We start from the raw sequence: 21,568 nt of genomic DNA on the forward strand, positions 1-21,568 counted from the left end.
TACCTTATTTGAAGTAAAGGTAATGAAACGACTTTATTGATCTCCAGTTTTAACTTTGCAATCTGAGACTGATCAATTTAATTGGGGTTTATTTAGGGCATATCTTCACAAGCCTTCTGTGATTTGAGTAGTCCTATTGATTTATGGCTTACTCTTGTGTTAAAAGGCCTGAAATATCTTCCTTTTGTGTTTTGTTACTTTTCTCCAAATGAAGATGGTTTTTGTTTGAGATGTTTCCCTTTTAGTTTTGTCTGGCAAATAGTGACACTAGTCTGGACCTATCTGTGAGTGTAAGTTATTTTCAGACAGCCGAAGGAATTTACTGTCTCACCTGAAAGAATTTCAGCTTGAAGAATACGAGTTGCTCAGCATTGTCAAGAAATTCTTCTGTTCCTTGGGTGTGTATGCATGCAAGAAACGTGTAAGCTAAATATGGTGCTATTTTTTCAGTTCTAGTCATCTGTGCTGGCCTTTTTTCTCTTTATTTGCTGTGAAACCCAAGTATAGAACCTGCAATGCACCATGGTAAGCAGTTCTGGTAAATAAGCTGCACTTGGTCTGCATATTCTATCTTAAAAATTAGTGGAAAGTACCAAGAAAGTATGATTAATCTCTTCTTAGGAATATCTGCCAATATCTGTTGGGAATATCTGTTCTGGGTCTTTTACATGTTCCCTTGCATCACAAAAACAGAGTATGGGAATCAGTGAATCAGAGTTTCTGTGCAATGTATGTGAGACTGTTACTTTGGAATAAAGACTCATAAGCTTAAAATATTATTGAATGAATTATACATAATGTTTGCAGATAAATAAACTTCTTTTCATCCGTATTGTTCATCCATTTGAGACATCAGTGTTGATCAATATTTGAAAAAGACTTAACTAAACTAAATTTTTAAGCACTTGCGAAGAGCTGACTCATTGCCACAATATTAATCTATTAGCTGCTCACCCAAAGGTGACATAAATGTTTGAATTCTCAGTTCATTACACAGTATTTAGCCTTGTTGATGTCAATGAAGCTGCTTATTAAGCTACAAAAGTAGAGTCATTGAATTAGTCATGTAAATTTTATTTAAGTACTTTTTTATACAGTGCTATGTTTTAAAAGAAATACAAATCCGATCCGTGCACAGAACTGAGCAGGCGGCTCTACAACAGCAAACTGAGATAAAACAAGAAACCAGAATGTGAGTATTGTAACTTGTGTTCATATATTAAATGAAAACATAGGGCATAGTCCTAGGAGGTGTCTGGTCAGACAGCAAGACTCTTCACTGCTGTTGCAGGCAGCCTGCAATATAATCTCAACTTACTTCTGAGTTTTGAGCTTCAACGCAAAAGAAAACACTATCATTTCCCAAAAACCCACCACCAGAGTTGCTCTGCTGTCTTATCAACTGATTTCTCTTGCTTTGCCTTTGCTTTTACTAACAACCTTGAGCTAGATTTAAAGTCCTGTGCAGTTAACAAAAGGTTTTTTTCTTTGCTAGTCTTTGTGCCAGAGTCCTAAGGGATAGACTAGGTATTTTTTGTCTTCTGCCTGTAGCATCTAACTTGCTCTTCTAAACGAGTTTGATTCAGTGCCTGCTGGTCAGTTCAGTCTTCCTGCCAAAAAGCCCGCTGAAGCCAGAGGTGGGTGGACTTTTCTGATGAACAGTTTGCTTTGAGAAAGATGCAAGTTTGGTCTTTCCAAATGTATTTGTAATTCAGAGTTGAATTTGGCAAGTAACAGTGATGAACTGAAACACACACAAAATATTATTGAGCTGTTTCCCTCCAGCATTTGCAAAACAAGCAGCCTTGATTTTCTAGTGCTAGATTGCTAAGAGTCCCAGAAGTAGAGTTTGTGGGTCTTGCAAGGGCAGAAAGGCAATCACCACCCTCACCGTGAGGCTGAGGATGTGAGACCCCTTGGGTTTGAGTCGCTTTTTTCTTGATTTAGAGCAGAGACCAGAGATATGCTCTTGTTCTCAGAAACGTGCCTTCCTTGCTGATTTGCAGAACATACCACCACAGATGCTTTTCACTCTCCCTGCCGAAGCTGTTTTGCTTCGTGCAAGCAGTTAAACACTCGCTGGGCTGGCAGGAGAAATTCCATAGCTGGTGTTTAAAAACCTCAGTGCTGCTTCTGGGCTTTCCTTTGCTTCTGCCAACTTATGAAGTAGAGAGGTGATGCCTGTGAGAATGACAGATGTGGTCTGGCTGACGGCCAGAGGCAAGGCTTGCTCCAGGTGCCTGGTCAGGCTGGTGAAATTTTGCATCCCTGAACTGTGCTGGAGACAGGCTGTAGAAGTATCCCACTCACCAGGCATGAGGGCATGAGGGCATGTATTGCTTCTTGCCTGTTTTGTGAATCTGGGTCTGTGTTTCAAATAATGATCCCCTTAAATGAGAGATGTTAATTGCCAAGCACTCCCTCCAGTTAATCACAGGTCAATAGAAAGTTATTATCATGCAATCCTGAGAGTATAGTGGTTATATTTTGTTTGGTCCCTTAGCTGAAGCAGTGCATCTGAGGCTGCAGAGTATTCATTTAGTTTAGCAGGCTTTCAGTTCCTGTAAGGAGATGGATATTACTATCAGAAGGCAAATGGAGACATTAAATGACGTGAAGGTGACTGCACATAAGCATTAGATAATATATTAATTTAAAATGATGAATGAAATAGTTAAAGTATTTTAATGGTAAACTACAGTACAGACACAGAATGTCCCTTGTAGCGTGGGGCCTGTGAAACTGTGTGAATATCACTGGCAGCCTGGGTGCGGGGAAGGTACGAGGGGGAGAAGCAGGTACCCAGAGAGGAGGAGCTTTTTCACACCCAGTTCAAAGAGGTGAGGTTCCTGCTATCCTTGCACGAAACAATGTGGGCTAGGTGGTGGAGGAAGCCACCAGCTAGAAAAAAGGGTGAATTTCACAAAACAAGTGGCAAAAGACAAAGCTAAACAATAATACATTTATGTATAAGTTTTTAAAACCTAATGGCTCTGTTAACTGACAACAGCTGGAAAGACTGGATTCAAATAATTTTCTCTTCAATGTCCGTTTGTGATGAATACTTAGGAAGAAATTATGCAAGCTAATGATAGTTACCGGAGCGTGACTTGTATTTAAGAGAGCTACTGCTTGGACGTCAGACGTAGGAAACCAGTGCTCTGAAATATTAGGTACACGACTGTTTTATGTTAACAACTGTGGAGTCTGATTCTGCAAACCCTAAGACATGTGAGAGTGGAACTACTCTCCTGAACACAATATATTATATGAGTACAGCAATATAGATTTAACATGCATAAATATCAGAGCCTTTGTCTGTGTTATAATTTTACATGTTAGATCTCCATTTTGATTTTAAACTGTGGGAATATACAGAGAAAATGCACGCACATCTCAGGGCAGAAATAATGATTGTGTTTTGCTGCAATAAAATTAGATTTTTTCCTCTTATATCTGTAGCTTCATGAGTTTTCATTAAAAAAAATCAAAATCTTTTTTGTTCTCAAAGATAGTTTTTAACTTTGCTTTTTAAAATCTATTCAACAAACCCTATGCCACATAAGATAGAACACATTAAAGAAAGTCAGTCTTTCTCTTTTCTTTTCCCTCCCTCTCTTTTTTTTTTTTTAAAGAATTAACTTAAAATATGTGTGCTGTGTAAGAACGTGTGCTGAAGTTTCATGTTTCAGGTAATCTTCTTTAAAATAATGGGAGTCTAGATTGCATCAGTTAGTTTAAAAACTGCTATGCTATTGGTAGGGACAAAATGGGATTAGAGCCAAAATTTGACTGTGTTACTGCCAAAGTCTGTATCAGATTTAAGACACATGCTTCTGCAAGCTTCCATGAAGGTTGTGAAAAAAGTTTTAATACAGAGTTGGATTACAGCTCTCGAGCTCAAAACATTGGCCATTACACTACCATCTTAAAAGGCTGCTGTAACACAGAGCACAGAATAGAGCAGATTTCTTACATTTTCTGCACCACAGATGGATTTTGAATGACTCTTTGTGCCTTGATGGAAGATATATTAACTTCAGTAACTGGAATCCATACCTGATCACTTGTGAGCGTGTATGTGTGTGTATACATACAGATATTTATCTATTTAAACCCTTATCATGATTTTCTTTCAAGTGTATCTAAAATCTGCTCAAAGAAATGACATTCTCTAGAGGAGCTTACAATTGTTTTGAGCAGTAAAGAGCCAGATATTTACTCTCGTATATTGGAATCCTTTGTGAGTTTATAAGAGATATTCTGGAAGCTTTTCTTTTCTGTATTGCTGATAGAGAAATGCATTTTGAAATAGACGCCGCTAGCTGTATGACGACGACTGCGTAGTAACCTGTGGATTTTAAACATCAGAATGTACAAACCGTGGGCAACTGTGAATATTTTCATAGTTTCTCTTCTACATCTGCTGCAAGGATCTGACTATGAGAATGGATCTGTGAAGGTAAGTGATCTTTATTTACTGTCATTCTTAATAACCCAAATTGCCAGAATTACATACATTTCATGTGCAAGGTGCTGGTCTTTTTGCTGGTTTGGTGCTTGGGGTTTTTTTTTGTGATGATTTAGTTGCACAGAAGTTTAGCAGCCATAGAGGAAAGAGAATCCATAAAGAAGTTAAATCCATATTCGCTGTTTAATATTTTATGTCTTTTTACTAGTTATTTTTAAGTACTTGTTGTATACTTTGTTCTTAAGTTAAACTTTTAGTGTCAGTCATGCAAAATACAAGCAAAATCTAAACAAAAAATGCAAGTCAGAGCATTAAGAATATTTGTTAAATACACTTTTTTTCCCAGGCATTTATAATTGCAGGAATTAGTATCCTTGTATTGAAAATTTTCCTCTAAAAACACGTGTTCATCAGTTGTTCACTTGTTTACCAGAAATCAGATAAATGTTTTTCTTTTGTTTTATTAGGAGATGTTGTCCAGAACTTTAAAATAAGCAGCAACTAGTAATAATAGAGCACATTGCCTGGGAATTAACCTTTCTTCTGAATATAATGCATGCAACAAAATTTAAGCTGAAGCCTCACCTTGAGAGTAGGATTTTTCAGATCTGACTTTCTGAGACAATGTGAGAACATCCAGGACAATCATTTAGAAAAATCAGAACAAAAACTGGAACAAGTTTCTACATGTGCAGTGTGTCCAAAAATGATTAATTCGGTGTGTGGTCCAGAACAAATTATTTGTTTTTCACTAACAGAGCAAAACAAGCTAATACTTTTGTTTTTAGCTCAGAAAACCTCCTGCTTGCAAGAGATGACCACACACTAATCTGCGAACTGCACTGCATGCTGACCTGTGTTTTAGAAAAGAAATGCTAAGTTGTGTGCTTAATTGCAGACTGCTGTTGCCAGCACAAGAAGTTAGCAGTGGTGAGCAATGTGTGCCTCAGGATGACTAATGACTAACTAACTCCTTTGCCTGCTCACCATTCACAAGCTTTTAATTTACAACCTCAACAACCAGTTCTTTGAAGGCATTAGGACCAGAGTAATCAGTCTTGTATACATTACTTTTATGCACTGCATGACAAATCACTGGTTTCTTACGTGTACGAATCACTTTATTTAAACCAGAAAGCGCTTTCTAATATAGAATACTAATCACTGCGTAATTGGCAGTGATGATAATTCTGTCCTCATGTGGGACACAAGTTTATTAGTAAACCACTAGTTAGTCCTTTAATTAAATTTTGAAATCATATCCACTTTGCCTAGAATAAATGCAAGAGCTCTTCTTGCTAATTTAAACTGGTTTATAGTTTATTCACTGTGATAGGATTTTCCATCCAACATATGTATATCTGTAATTGTTTTCAGTGAAATTTGGATACTACTCTCAAGCAGCCAGCTTAGCCACAGGGTACTGTATATAATAACAAATCACTGTTAGTTTCCAAGACTATCCTGAAGGTATTGTGTGGAACACACTAAAAAGGGCTGTGTTTGACATGTACTGGCTGCTGATTGCCACAAGGAAAAGACTGGTTTTCCACTTGTTCCCGCTTTTTCTGTGTAGACAGAGATTTTTGGCTAAGCTGATGATTATTGTTCTTTTAATGTTTTACACAGTATGTTAGATTTCTGGGTTGTGTTAGCATGTATGACCTGTGGGTTTTTGTGTGTGTACATATGTGGATATACCCCACAAAATGTCCATCATGTTACAGTGTTCAATGGTACACAGGGTTATGCCTATTTTTACCAATTGCACCTCAAATTGAATTTGCAGAACACAGAAATGATGTATTGCATTCACCTGCCATACCTTATTTTTTTAAATGTTCTTCAAGATGAATGACAGTATTGCCTCGATAAAAACCACAAGGTCAGGATGCAGGTAATCCGCAATTAATGAGACCCAAGAAGGGTTAACCACCAGTAACCTGCTCTTCCCCCATTATAGGAGTTCAAGTAGCTGAGCTCTGCCCAGGACATCTGAAGTTTTAAACCTGTTGATGGTTTAAACCATCAGGTGGTGTCAGTGTGGTATCATGCGATAGAGTTTCGGGGGGCTAGGGACTTAAATACTCTCTTATCCCCCTTCCGCAAATATCCTAATTAATGCCGTGTACTTTAAAAAGCTTATGTACGAGCTGCTGTGATTCGGCAAGTATCTCCGTTGTGCTTGGCTTTTCCCAACGCTTCAGGAACGCTATCCTTTTCTGGGTACAGGAGTCCCTTTACCTGCCATGTGCACACCAAGGCCAGTTGTCCCCTGCCCGACAGACCGGCTTTTCCTTCCTCTCTCCATTCCTGACCTGTTCCAGTCCCAGCATTTGACCCATGTTCCCTCACCTCCAGGACTCAGGGTGTCGGTTTCCCTACTGGGCACCCATTCCTGCTCACCGTGTGCCGCCCTCCTTCCCACTCGCTTCCTTCTGGGTGGGGATGTCCTGCTTCTCTCTCAGGCCCTCAGGAGGTCTGTCCCAGCCCCACCGGATCCTTTTGCTTTCCAGTCATGTCTGACCATAGTTCCCCCTTCCCTCCTCCATCCCTAGTTTCTCACTTTGTCTTTGTGGTCATGACTTCCCAGCTTTCTTTTTTCTAACCCCAGTTTCTAGTTCTGGTCTCCCCAGATGCTCTCAGCCTCCTCGGCCAGGTCTTGCCCTCTTCCATCAGTGTTCATCTCCTTCCCCTTCCACAGGCAAATCTGGCAGCTTCCCTTCCCTTGTTGCCTGACCCCTGTGGCCTGAGGGAGAGGAAGGGCAGGTCCTTTGCTCTCAGCCCCATAGGCTGGACCTGCGGTGGCCTGCACCCATGTCCTGCTCTGCTCCCAAATGGAGTGGAGTCAGCACAGGCCCCATCTGCTGAGCATCTAGCTGCTAAACCCTGGCAGGTCTTTGCTATTGGTCTTGGAGGTTTTTATGTTTGGGTGGATTTTTGCAGAGATAGCAGTAGATATATCTGGGCCAGCAAAGGTTCCTCAGGTGTCAAGCTTCACAACAGTGATCCACAGCAGGGAAACGCCAGACATTTGCAAAGATGAGATTGCCAGAAAATGTTTTTGCACAGATAAAGAAGGAGCTTCATCCTCTACTGTGGTCAAGCCATTTTGACAGAGAAAGCAAAAAATTATTAAAATAATTTTTTGAGGCAGACATCTGGTGTGGAAAGTTTCAGCGTGAACATCTAACATCTGGCAGTGTTATAAACAACTGGAAAACAGTCTCATGATGGGAAGCGGTGGGCAGCCTCAGACTGGGACAGCGCAGCCGTGCAGGTGTCAGGCAGGGCTCCTTAGCTGAACTCACGTCAAGGCTGGCAGCAAGCCCTCTGCCTCGCACGCCAGTTGCTTGGTTCAGGGTGCCAGCCTGACATACAAAGTCCTCATTGAACAATTAGATTACCACATGGGTTTTCTGAAGACTGAGCATTATTGTTTTGTCCTGACCATCTCTTACATTTTGGAACCCCTCAGCTAGGGAACTGCAAACTTTGCTGTCTCTTTTCCTGTGTCTCCCCCCCCCCCCCCCCCCCCGCCTTTTTCGTCTCCTAGAGCAATGACAGACATAGGCTACTTTTTCCAGAATTTTAAAATTAGATGCAAAGAGCTATGTCCTATATTCATCAGAGCCGAGGTAATTTTTTTGCCAAGAAAAGCCAATGATCTGTCAGAGCTGCTCCTGCCTTCCAACACTAAAACTGCCTCTCTAATGAGGTTGCAAGGTCTTGATGTCTGAGAATTTGAGTCTCATTGCTCCCTGCCCTATTCTGCCCCTTACGTTATTAATAAAGTGTTAGAGGGAAGGCAAGAGAAAGGGACAACTGCTAATGCCCAAGTTATAACAGACTCACAGCTTTTTCTTGTTGCAGAGGTCTTCTCCCCATGGTGAACCCTCCTTTGGTTCATTAGAGAGAAACCCACAGCTGGTAGGCCCAAGGAGTATCACTGAACTAGAAATCTGCTTTCTGATCAGAAGACCGAGGCGTTAGTTATACTTAGCCCTGGAGGTAAACATGGCTGCTCTCTGTTACATGCACTCCTTTTCCACAGCTAAACCGTTTTTACTTCTGCAGTAAACATTGATACAGCCTTGAGTGGTCATTTTTGCTCTAACAGATCTTCTTAGATTCAACAATCTCGTATTGCCACTGTGAGCTGGACAGAGGTGGAAGCCACTTTCCGAACACAGCCGGTGCATAGTCCCTGGCTGCTGGTGAGTGTGAAACAGCACTTCACCATGATCCTCGGTCCCCGGACCACCTAAGCGGAGAATGCTTTGCCCCTGGGAAGGCGTGGAAATACTGGAGAGCCATCACACCATGAGCAGAAGGAATCGGGAAGCTCTTTGCATCTCTCCCTTCCTAGAGCCAACTGCAGTCTCTCTGTACAACCAAAACAGACAGAGCTCTGCAAAGAAACCTAAGCAGCAGAGCTGGACATAAGCTTTTGTCTCTGTAATTATGACTGACGCTGTTTTTCAGGTAGATCTACACAGCTGTCTGATAACTGCTTGCAAATGTTGCTCAGCTTCTAGAAAAGAGAGACTCTAAGACATCTTCTATCTCATGGGTTATCTTCCTCAAAGGCAACTCCTGGAAGTACAGCAAACTGCTCAACAGCTAGAAAAAGCAACTATAAAGGTTGTTGGAAACAATTTCTCTGTTTAAACTACGCTTTTCATCCTCACATCCAGCTTCCTTTCAAAGTTAGCAAACTCTTTTAAACAAAGATTAGGAAATCGTGGTTTTCAGAAGTGTTTTATTATCCTAGCTTTGTCACTGCTGCTTTTGATTCTCTGTGATTACCATCTCTGATAGACACGATAAGCCAAAAAATGTGAAAATGTACTTGCTGCATTCCTGCAGAATGATCATCTGTGCTTTTCCTTCAGGAGTGGGAAGCTGTCAAGAAGGCTGTGAGGAAAGCCAGTTTGTTCTGACTTATCTGCTACTGCCTTGACAAGGTACAGCGAAGGATAAGAGAACAATTCTGTATTGTTGCCATGCCACACGGCATCCGTCCTTGGCTCTTATCAATTTGGAAAGGAAACTACTAACACACTGCTACTTTATCAAGAGCAGTTCTCGCTCGTGAGAAATAGCAAAAAAATCTCTCCCAGCTGCTGTTCCAGTCCAGTCCATCTCAGCGAGGACTGTAACGTCTGAGTATAGAGCAGAGCTCTGAAAAGTACAGCAGGCTGTTCAGATTAATCAGATGCAGCATTTGAGAAATTCATTCTATTAGTCAGCTGTTTGAAATGAAGACAGCGCTAATTAAACTTTGACATCAGTCGTGGCTCACATCTGAAACTCTGTGAAGCCAAGGAGAGGCAGGAAGGCAGGTTCAGAGGGCAGTGGAGCAACTTTCTGTTGATTTGTGGTCACAAGGCAACCACAACAAGCAATCCACTCAGGCTCAGTGAACGTTGCTTGCCTCTGTTTTCTGCAGCCTACTTGTGCTTTCTCCCTCACAGGCATTTGCGTTTTCTAACCACTGATGTGGTGATATTAATGCAGGCTCCCACAGGAAGCAAACAGAGAAAGAGTCTGCTTGAAAATGGAAAAAAAAAACCAACAAACTGGCGCAGACTCTGGCTTGTGAGACCTCTGCCGTTGTCTCTGCAAATTTTGTTCTGATCACTACTGTCTGTATTCCAGACTAGATCTGAGTAAGGTTTACTTGTGTCTTTTCTCCTCTGGACACCATATTGGTATTTGGGAAAAATAAATAAGGTACAGTTGTTATAGGTGATAACTCATTTATTCTTATTCCCATTAAAAACCTTGCACAGTAGTTTTTACAGTTATCGCTAAATGACTGGGATCTGTGTTTCTTTTAGACCTTTCTCTCAGGGCATGTAAGTCCAGTTACAAAACCGGCCATTGCTGTTTCTTGGGCTTGGCTTTGAGATGTAGTGCCAACATGACTGTATTGCTCAGCTTTGCTGGAGGGAAAAAATGACCCGAGATATTTTGCTGCAGGGAAGTAAATCTGATATGATACCTTTCCTACAGAAACCCTTATTCCTTAGGAATTCCTTATTCCTCCCACTATGTGCCAGTCCCTTATCTACTTCTCTGCTCGCTCCCTACCTCCCCAGCATGTTTTGCAAATCTTCAAAATTCTCATTGGGATTTGAGGGATGGAGACAAAATGCTATGTGCCCCCACTACAGCTGCAGAGACCCCATTTGCCCATGGGAAGACGAAGCAGAATTTGCTCTTTTTTGGATGTCCTTGTGAAACAACTATACACGGGCTTCTGTATCAATGAATAGCAGAACAATTGAGCAGGGTGTTTTAGTTTGTTTGCATTAAGAAAAATTCGGCTTCCTGAAGGACATCTGTGTATTTTTTCTATTTTCCCCCCAAATGTGAATTAAAGTGTGCGACCACTCAGTCAGTGGTAGAACGCCATCTAGGGTCTTTGTCACCTCAGCAGAGTCATACTGAGTACAACAGCCGTGCAGCTGAACACATGGGATTTGGCAATCCAATGTGGGTGCCACAGAGGTTTGGAAAGGGGTGACTGCTCTCCTTATTACCAGGATGTCAGGATGGCTTTGCCTGAGCCATGCTTTCGGATGGGAAGCATGCTGGGTTAGTTTTGGGAATTCATTGTCACCAACTGCAGCGTGGTCACTATTTGCGTGCAGCTGGGGAGGGAATTCTATTTGAGTCGGGTTGAATTGCAAAAAAGTTGCATCATGTTACTGTATCATATGTCACCTTGCATGTAGAGAATGTGCCATACAAACAGGCAAAACTTTTCACTTTAGTTATCAATGTGACTCAGAAACCACATCAGGATACTTTCTTGATCTGCTAGGGAAATATTACTTAAGAAAAATTACAATTCCAGGAACATGTGTGCATGTGATTGGGGTAACATAAGTTCATTCGGTATTGGCAATGGCTTCGCTTTGTGAAGTGACATTTTGAAACCCGGCCGTCCAATTGGCTAGTCACACTTCCAAAACATTTATTAAAGTGTCTTGGGGCAAACCCAGAAACCAATGAAAGTACTAACTAAGGGAACCTTCATCACATTAAAAAATATTTTCAAGTATTAAAAGAATACATAGTCATCTGATTTCATTCAGGTCTTTGTTACTGAGCCATTCCAAAATCACTGTTCAAACCACAGCAACTTCCAAAGAAGGGACAAATATCAAAAGAAAGTGACCACAGTCTGGACATGCTCTTTGTAAACACATATAATATGCTATTTTTGACATTTGTACCCTGTCACAGCGTTAGACTGGCACCTAACATTATGTATGAGGAAGTAAGTGCTCTGTAAGGTTTCTAGCTGTGCTCTGTACTGAGCATCATGGCTGCCGGAACAGACTGCAGCAATGCAAGACGATATGAACAAGCATACAAGTAGAGGCTCAGAAAACGTATTGTAAGACTCCCAAAGCTATCAGTAGCATTTGGGATATATCAGTGAGTTACCACCCTGGACATTTATGACAATCCATCTGTGTCCTTTCACTGACCAAGCAAATATACTTTGCGTCATCACCGTAGGAGGGACCTAAAGGTAAACTCTCAATGTAGGTGAGTAGGCTTGAACAGGAAGAAACTCCATACCATAGTAGACCTACTCTTTTCTTCCATCTGCCCGTCCGGCTTTTCCATCATTGCTGACAAAATGATGCACAGTGAATGCTGTTACCTTCAAAATCACACTTCAGCTGTTGTGAGGATGTTTCCCACGAGAGCAAAAAGACCTGGCTGTGGCAAGAAATATTTGTTTCATGAGAGTTGTAACTGATTCTCAAAATATTTGCTGGCTGGAAAAAAACCTCCCTCATTTTGGTGTAAAGACCTAGTTGGCTAAAAGTATATAGTTGTGAGAGTTATTCTGATAAAATATGATCACTCTCTGATTGCTTTGGACATGAAAAAGAATATGAAATATTCTGAGATTTATGTTTTTACAAAATCATGCACTATTCTGATGTTTTGAGTTCTTTGCTTTGAATATTTTGGTTCATTCAAACCAAGAATACAGCAACGAAAATGTCTCGTCTCTGAGGATTTTGATAATGTAAGCATGCTACTAAAGTGCCAGAAGTCTGATTTGTTTGCTGTAGCACCACAGAAGATCTATTCTAGTTCAAAAGGCCATTCAAAATATAAAACAGCTGTTCTCTTGAAGCCATAGGGTAGCTAATATGATTTACTTGTGAAAATGTATCATCTTCAGCTAAAGTAGAAGCTGTTTAATTACCACCTTTGACCACTAACTTTAGGAAACAGGTAATTAAGTCTCCTGTCTTCACTGGAAGTAAAGCTAGAGCCCAAGGAGACAGACTCCCAAGGACAGGAGTCTGGAGGGAACTTCTTACCACACTGAACATCAGAGGTGGAGTGGTCTAGAAGTTGCTTCTCCTCCAGCTTTGGGTCTTGGTCAGATGATGTACTGGCAAGGTTTTAGCAAAAGAGGCCCTCAAACATCACATCTGTATCAGTAAGAAATGTGACAGTCTCAGATAAACGTCTCCCTGTTATCCCTCTGGCCCCTCCGCAGGCACAACAGGAGTAGTGGTCTGGGCTTTACAGCCAGGTGATGCATGTCTGACACATGCGTATTTTTGCTGGTGAGAGTTACTTGATGACCTTAAAGGTCCTTTCCAACCTAAACGATTCTGTGATTCTATGATTCTATACGGAGTCTCCCTTCCATGCAGTTGCAGAAAATGCTGTAGTAGTGGGCACAGCTGAAAATATTAGCAGGCAAATCAAGGCATCAATTTTGTGAGGGGGCTTTGGAAAACAAAAAGTGCTGCCTTGGTACTTCGCCTCTGAGCCCCAAAATCCCAGCTTCTTTGACTATCATATGTCTGAAGCAACCCTAGAGTTTCTCAATTTCAACGTTAATTTTACTAATTTTATATTTGGGGAAAGAATGTTGAGGCCATTTTCAACCTCTTAAAGAAGAAATTCAGCCCAGTTGCGTATTTTTTGCTGTATACTTGCATAATATAGTTGTATGCTTTCAATACAGTTCTCACTGGAGAAAGCACCCTTCTAAAAAAGTGACAGCTGGAAATCTGCCCCATAGGACCTAAACTTTTCCCCACCATAAGCAACATGTCCTTCCAGGTTATTAAGGATGTAACTGTGATGATCAAGTGAATATTTAGTCTGGATAAGGCAGTGCACTGAGAGCGCCTAAACTTTTTTCTAAGTATTAGAACAGATTTGAGTATTTGTTTAGTCACCATTTGAAGGTGGAATGAAGTACTGCATGCTCCTGAAACTTCATCCATGCTTTTGATAATGATGGCAAAGCCTGTAATAGTCACTGAAAAATCCCATAACAAGCCCATCTGTTTCAGAGAATAGTATTAGTAGAAAGTCAAAATATCTCATTGTTTTGTCTCTCTGTTATAACTAAAATAGCTTATTTGTGCATTAATAATGCATACATTATCATGCTTCCAGAGGGGATACAATCAGGGATGGGACTTCATATATCAGAAGTTCATAGCTGACAGAGAATCAAAATTCTGATTTTATTGGAGCTGTTGAAAAGTAGATGTTCTTCTCTCCTCAGAAATGAAATACAATGGTGACGATAAAAGTAGTGCGAACTAGTATGTGTCAGACATGTGGTAGAGTTAGACGCCTCATGCTAGATGTTTACGGGGTGATGCAGTTGCTTGTTGATAAGGCAGTAAGCCACTCCTGCAAGCCTGATGTTTTGAAGCTGCAGAAGATTCTCTCACTATTTTATTACCCATTATGCAACACCCCAAGGATACAAGATGCTGTATTATAGACAATATTTGTTATGATAAAATTTGGTAATGGTCGAGCCCCTGCTATCTCAAAATCATGGCTCATCACTCAGAGCAATATCTTCTGTGTTTCCTTGGTACTCCCTTTAGATGAATGCCTTTGTATTCTCTTGTCTTTTACTTTGGTTGTAGACACCAGGTTAGGGATCGTCTCTTTATTTTGTGTTTGTACTTGACCCTATACTCCTAGGAGCCACAATACTGCTAAAAATACTAATGATGAAAATCCTCAAAAGGAATTCCTCTTACTGCAGAGACTCCACACAAGCTTGTCATCCTCACCAGGAAAATGGTCAAACAAGAGACCTTCAGACACCATGTAGGTCTTTGTGTTGGCCTCACAATGTCAGGAGCTGCCCTGTTTTCCTACCAAGAGAGAACAAGACTTTTCCACAGGAACTCCCTTGCAGTTCTCTGGCTACATCAGCTCGCAGTCTGTCTGCTGCAAGCCACAGCATGGCTGGGCAACTACCCCATGGCTTTGGGGCTGGGAATGCAGTGCTTTCTTCTGTCCAGGCAGCTGCCAGTGATGGCCTGCAGCCGGTCCCCGGTCCTTCAGACCCTGGTGCAGCTGCGCTTCCTGGTTATTTGTATTTGTGTACCTGAGAAAAATTGACCACTGTCCCTCATACATTGCTTGTGCTTTGGACAAGGAGAGGGGATTTCATCTCATTTGACTGCTCTCAGTTGAGTGTCATTCAGGTCACCTGCCTACAGCTGAGCTAGTGACCTGCCAACTCCTCCTTCAGCATCAATGGAGAGAAAGAGGCAGTTTGGAAGCACAGTTTATCCAACAGACTTTAGAATCAGATGAACGTGCACCCAATGGACCTATTTTTCTCTATTAACTATAGTAGGAGTCTCAGATGAGTAGTTCATATTCAGTCAGGTGAATGACCCATAGGATCAGATTTTTTTTTATTTTTAATGATTGTGGGGTAGCAGGGAGCTGTAGGCACTTTATCTCTGCAAGATGAGCCCGTAACTATGATCAGCTCATACACTGTTATTAAAACACCTTGGGGAATCCATCACGGAAGAAAAGGAGGTTATTTTCAGGTGTAGCATATATAGCAGCAAAGTTCCTTGGTATGTTCATGTGGCAATGAATCATCTGCCTAGTATTTAAACTGGTTTGAGTCTAGTTCTGAGAATAGCCTTTGGGCAGCACTGGAACTGGAGTTCAACTTCTGGTCGCGTCAACTCTTTGTCTTCTACATGACTTCTCTTGAACTGAATGCAGCTGCTACTGCTGCATTGAGCACACAATACTCATGTAAAGGTTCGAAATGCCCTCACATGCTGCCAGTACTCTTTGTTGATGTCCAAGTGCCCTCACTTTGTGATGAAACTTCACCCCCCAGAATGGTTAATTTTGAAAGATTTAGTCTGAACTTAGCTTAAACCTGTTTGGCCATGTTTGTGGTACAGGCATTATGAGAATCATCACTCTGTGTTATGCAGCTACAATCTGCTTTCCCTGGCAAGATAAAGCTGTTACCTTCTTTTTATTGCTTAACCGCTGAGAGGATGGATCATAAAACAGTGCAAGGTTATTGAGAGGTTCCTTAATCATTTGTGCTGGCCCCAGACGCAGTGATAATGTTGAAGATTTCCATTGGCGTTTATGCAGCTCTTGCCACAATAGTATCTGTGACCCTAACTCAGAAAAACATTCCTTTTCAGAAGAGCTCTTACATGTGTTTAGCTTTAAGCAGAGGTTTAGGTCCCACTGTGGATAAGGACTGCAAGGCTGGGGCTTAAGGAAAGTAGTCATCTGTATAAGATTTCAGGACGTATTTCCTGGGTCTGTGGGTGTGCTTGAGAACAGAGTGAAATGCAAGCAGGACTTTCCTCAGATTGAGCAAAGTATGGATTTCAATCAACCTTTATTTTTGCCTTCTCATGCACACAAAATATAATTCACCATGCATCTGTTTTCTTAAATAATAATATTGATAGTTACTGATGGCCTTGAAAAGAATCAATTTTGGGTCCTAGGCATGTGTTTATGCTATAGGTTGTCAAATAAATTTAGGACTTTAGTGGGCCTTTCTTTTACTATTGTATTCTACACATCTTTCCTCCATTGTTCAAAATACCTCCAGGATATCCTGAAACACAGCTTTAATGCAAAGACCATCTGTGTCAGGCTGGAAATGTGGTTCTGCTGACTCACTCAGACATCAGTTTGAAAAGAGTCGGGTATTCTTAGGCAAGAAACCTAGGAGCTTGTCAAGGACGGAGAAAAAGTGCAAACTGCTGAGCTGCAGCACCTGATAGGAGATTGTCAATACTAATTCTCAAGAAGGGGCCCAGTTTGAACAGCACAGACTATGTGTGGGATTGTGCATCTGTATGACATGATGCATAAGCCAAATATTTGACTAGCATAAATCAACGGGGCAATGAACTCAGTGTCTGATTTAAGCCAGCGTCCAAGGTGGGAAAGGCCACTGAATATACCACTGCTTTTTCTCTTGTTCCTTTCCAATGCTAACTAGTTTTAGGGTTTTTCTGGCATCTGAGATTGCTAGGAAGAAGACAGATAGCCCATTAGGGTTTTTTTTGGAAGGACAAAGTTATAATTATCCAAAAATCACAATGCTAACCCACGTTATCATTTCCTGATGTCAATGACGTTGCTCATAGCCCAAATAGAGGAAAACAGATATTTCTCTTTGAGTTGAAGAATAGTTTTGAAACATATGAGAAGTCAGTGTTATGAAAAACATACAACTTCATTTAAATATGAATCTGATTTTAATCTCTGGGTATGGGATCCACTCTTAGATGAGATACTTAGAAAAATAATATTAAGCGCAGCAGTAAGCTGAAGAGATAAGAATGAACTACTTAAACCTACTACTTTGATATGTGTTATTGATGAGTTCTGTGCAAACATTTCTTGTAGGCAATAGCATTATGTATTTGGTTGACTACAGGGGGTATATTTACGGGTACTGAAAGTTTAGGACATTTGGAGCTTTCCAGCGATATGGCTCCTCCACAGGTAATTTGTTCATTTTGGGAGTGTGTAAAGGACATTGCCCTGGCCCTTTGCCAATGGCTTCTTCTCTACTTTCTTTCCCTCTCAAGCCTTAATGTATATTTTAAGCTTTCTGGGGCCAGGGGTCATCATCTTGCTACCTATGTGAACCACACCAAGTGCAGTGAATTCCTGCTCCACATCTAGGTTGCAGCCCTTACAACCAACAACTACTACAGTGGTGATGGCTCACTCCAGCTGACTACTAAAATCTGGGCCAACCTAAGCGAAGTGGAGTGAGGGCATGGCAGGGAGAAAAATGGATGTTCCTTTGCATCAGGGGGCTGAGCAGCTCAGCCCAAGGTAGGTCTCATTAGACTCCCACCTGGCAGAACATGGGGAAAGGAGCAGAAATAAGCAACATAAAAGCACAGTGGGATCCAAGCAGTACAAGAAGATGAGAGCAGAGTGGAGAATGGGAGGCGAACCTGGAAGGAAGGACTGTAGTTATCAGAAAAAGCCCAAAAAAGGGAGGTAGGACTATCTGAAAAGTGGGAAACAGCATGTGCAGATGACTACAGTCAGGACAAAGAGACAGACGGCAGTTCTGTTCCTCTTGCTTTTTGCGAGAAGCTGGATCTCCAAAAAATGTCAGTGGAGGTTTGACCTCTCTATGCAGGGAGACCTGCTCTGTGGCTGAGTGGGGAGCTCCTCTCCTGTTCAAATGCTGATTTTAACTGCTGTCCACTCGATATCATTGTGAGAGGGGATAAAGTCCTTGATCATCACATGAGGGGTAGATTTGGTATGCTGTTGAACCTAACACCTTCCTCCAATATTACATTTTGAAACATTTATTCATCTTTCTGTGCAAAGCTGCACTGTTCTAAGTGGAGCTTTTCAGTCAGCCAGAGTATGTTTGTATATATCTAAACAGGGCTTGAATTTAAACTGCAGTACATGACAGAAGTCTCCATATCTGTGTGGCGCTAGCAGCCCTGCTGCACATCATCTACGGTATTATTCGAGCCTGTAAGAGGTTCTGTGTTTTCATTTGATGCTGTCCTTTTCAAAACAGGATTACCAGGAATGAATGCTTCGGAAAGATTTCGTCACCACACGCTATTCAGTGCTGCTGTGACGCAGCACGAGAGTTCCCAACTGAAGCAGTTCAGTCTGTGGTGTTCAAGGTCGTAGGGCTGTGCCCTGCTGGTGGGGCTGATGCACTTTCCACCTTCTTTTCACTTTTTAAGCTTTTAGTTTTGAATACTTTTAAGTTGTGGATAGCTGCCTCTATGGTCAAAGTGTATAAGGATGAGGGATGTCCTTCTAGATGCTGAACATTGCTAGATGTGATATTGTAGTAGTCTCAAAGGAGTCAAAACAAACACATAAGGCAGTATTCACTGTTCCTGTTTTGGCGCTTAGGTAGATTGGAACAAAATTAGGTGCTTCTCTTCAGATGTTTTATACCTCAGATAGCTGCAGTGAGATTTGTTTCACCAAAGATCCACCACACAAAAACCTCTTGTGATCCAGTGAGCCTGGGCTTGCTGGGCAGCCAGCAGGAAAAATTTCAAGGCAATTTCAAATGAAACATGCTCTAAAAGTGTCTATATTTCTCTGTCTTGGCTATAGAGGGAGCTGAGAGTGACTAACTCTCAGACAAAATAGATGTCCACACTGTAAAAACCGCAACTACCTGGGATTCAGCCCTGCCTTAAAATCTAGCAGTGCCTTCTTCTCACCATCTTGCCTAGTGTCAGCAGTGCTCAGAGGGAGAGTCTGCACTTTATTTCAATGCTGCTGTTGTTACGGGAAAGGGCATCAGGAAATTTACTGGATAGGGATTCCTGGGAAGAAGTTATAAAATCAGCTGTAAAATCTGCTCCCTCCAGTAAGAAGTCAAATACAAGAAGAAGACAGACAATTATTCTGCCATTGTGCTGGTAGGCAACTGGCGATCCCATCAAACTGCAGAGCTTGGATAGGTGTTAGGAAACATGGAGAGGGTAGAGGCAACAGATTCACTTCAGGGTCGAATAGCCCAGGCAACATTGAGCAGGGCTGGAGTTGACAAAGAAGCAATAACTCGGTTCCAAGGGCTCTGTGTGAGTTTTGGATAATCACAGTTTAGTTAATTAGGCTACATTTCTGATGACTGCATAGGGAATTCTGTCATGAGCACTGCTCCTTCCATTTCCTTTGACTGTACTCCTTCGGTTTCGAATATGTGAAAAACTGTAAAAGAAGAGACAAAACAACCTGCACACATAGGCAGGCTTTGTCAACACCACTATGATGCATCAATATCAGAGGCACATTTTTTTAATTGCCACATTTGAAATCCTACTGGAGATGCATTTTTTGGCTTATAAAAATTACTTCTACTACTTGTTCCTCTTTCTGTACAATACTAATTGTGAAGGCTTAAAGTCAGTTCATTTCAGTGTATTCAGTCCACATTAAGGAACTTGTATAGCTTTAAAAATACAAGAATCCTTAAAGAGGTACAATTCTTACTTTATATAAGCCCAGAGATCTTTTCTTACCATAAGGAGGTGTTGTATACTTTTTCTGTTCTCTTTGATTTTAGGTTTAAAACTTATTTTGCTCATATAATAATCATTAATAAAACCTCTTGGTATTTAAGTAAAAGAAATGGAAAAGCTAGTCCCAAACTACTGATCCTTACAAGAAGTTCAGGAATATGTCTCTTCATTTACAGAATACTATTGTCTCATTTTACAGGGTCCCTGTAATTTCATTCTAGTTTAGAAGTCTCAGATGCTGATTCAGCTAGAACATCTTTTTACTGTAAAGAGAGAGAAAAAAGTCTTGTTAATGGTTAATAGAGTTCAATTTTAATATCTTTGGTCCCATTACCACACCAGCTCTGGTCCTATACTCGCATGTTTTGTAGGGTCAAGGAGACAGTTTGTGAATGGGAGTGAATATAAGCTCCGGTTCTTAGAACAAATGAGTCTTGATGCATTGACCTCAAGCTGAATTTCAGCTTTCCTAGCTTGCCAAAATTCTGGGTAGCTTGTTTGTAAAACTACCTTGAAATTCAGTTACTGGTGCTAAATATTCACATTTCTTCTGACCGATTTGTCCATAAGTATTGAGATGGGCTTTCCAGTTTTCACCACATATGAGCTATATGAGAAATCATTCACCTATGAAAACCAGCCTTCTCTGTAATGAAACATGGCAGGTTGCTAGAGCACAATATAATGTTCTGTATGGGCATAAAAGAAGAGCAAATAACTTATTCTGAGTTAACTACACAGGGAATTTTAAGTCAGTAGAAGGTAATTACCCAAAAACGAACTTGGCCCGCATGTACGGGCTAACATCTGTATCATTGCAAAATAAACGCCACAGATGTTTTAATAACAAATAACAGATGCAGTCAGTGCCTAGGTTTCAGATCTCATCTAAAAATGTGCATCTTATAGGTGACCCTTTCCTCCATCCCTTCCCCAGTCCTATACAGAGCACTCGCTTGCCTCCATTCAGACTGCAGGCTGCTGCACAGCTCATGGCCAGCTTCCTGTATTTCAGCTTTGCCTTTAAGGACTGGCATTTTATTTACGAGAGCTGGCAGTGCAGCCCTTTATTTGCAAGTCAAAAAGTACAGTCAACTGCATCACCACAGAGTACAACTGAGAGCACCAGCCCAGCGCAACACAGCCATTTACAAAGATAACCTTTTACTTGGGTTGGAGGCAATAGGTTTCAGCAGATCTGGTGAGTCAGTGGAAATAAATACCCAATGATAAGGCACAAACACAGATGTCGGAAAGCAGCAGCCAAAGAAACTAGTATTGTTATGGGGTGCTGTGCAATATTAAGTTTCTGTTAAACAGGTATGTTTTAAGTGAATAATGACTTTAAACTGATGGGGTAGGCCTTTGTAGGGAGTGTTTTCCCATGGGAGCGGAGAATGGTCATGCACATCATGCAGGTGGAAAATGCAACGACTGTGCTAACACTGCTGCATAGCCGGTGGACTTGAGGTCACTTTGGCTGACTTGAGCATGATCCAAATGGTAGTTGGGATGGAAATGGCAGATGCATCCTGCACTTTGCAGCACGTTGAACACTGTGTTTGCCTGCTGTGTGGATGGGCCCTCATATTTAGGGCAGCTTCCAGCTGTATCACCTGCCCCTGCAGCGATGTCTCGTGGTTGGCACCAGAGTTTTGGCACCTGAGGTGGCTTGGCTGCAAAGGCAGATGGGCTGTGCTCACCAGCTGAACTCATTCAGGTTGTTTATAGGGGTGGCCTG

At 41.4% G+C, this 21,568-nt stretch overlaps 1 protein-coding gene across 4 annotated transcripts in view; it reads left to right on the top strand.

Annotated features, from left to right (window-relative positions):
• The first annotated feature begins 1,103 nt into the window (after positions 1-1,103).
• The window catches only part of VEGFD (vascular endothelial growth factor D), a 33,358-nt gene continuing 12,893 nt past the window's right edge, over positions 1,104-21,568 (top strand). The window contains exons 1-2 of one of the 4 annotated variants that reach the window (XM_087757295.1): positions 1,104-1,192; positions 4,316-4,462. In XM_087757295.1, the coding sequence (XP_087613421.1) occupies positions 4,373-4,462 (90 nt within the window). In that variant the 5' untranslated portion in view covers positions 1,104-1,192; positions 4,316-4,372. Of the gene's footprint in view, positions 1,193-1,621; positions 1,638-3,842; positions 4,463-21,568 lie in introns of those variants that run through there. The other 3 variants (XM_087757297.1, XM_087757296.1, XM_009476264.2) reach the window with 3 other exon arrangements.

Source organism: Nipponia nippon, unplaced genomic scaffold, assembly GCF_047370975.1.
Source record: "Nipponia nippon isolate SJK-2023a ecotype South Korea unplaced genomic scaffold, ASM4737097v1 scaffold_2, whole genome shotgun sequence".
In the NCBI taxonomy this organism is placed as follows: Eukaryota; Metazoa; Chordata; class Aves; order Pelecaniformes; family Threskiornithidae; genus Nipponia; species Nipponia nippon.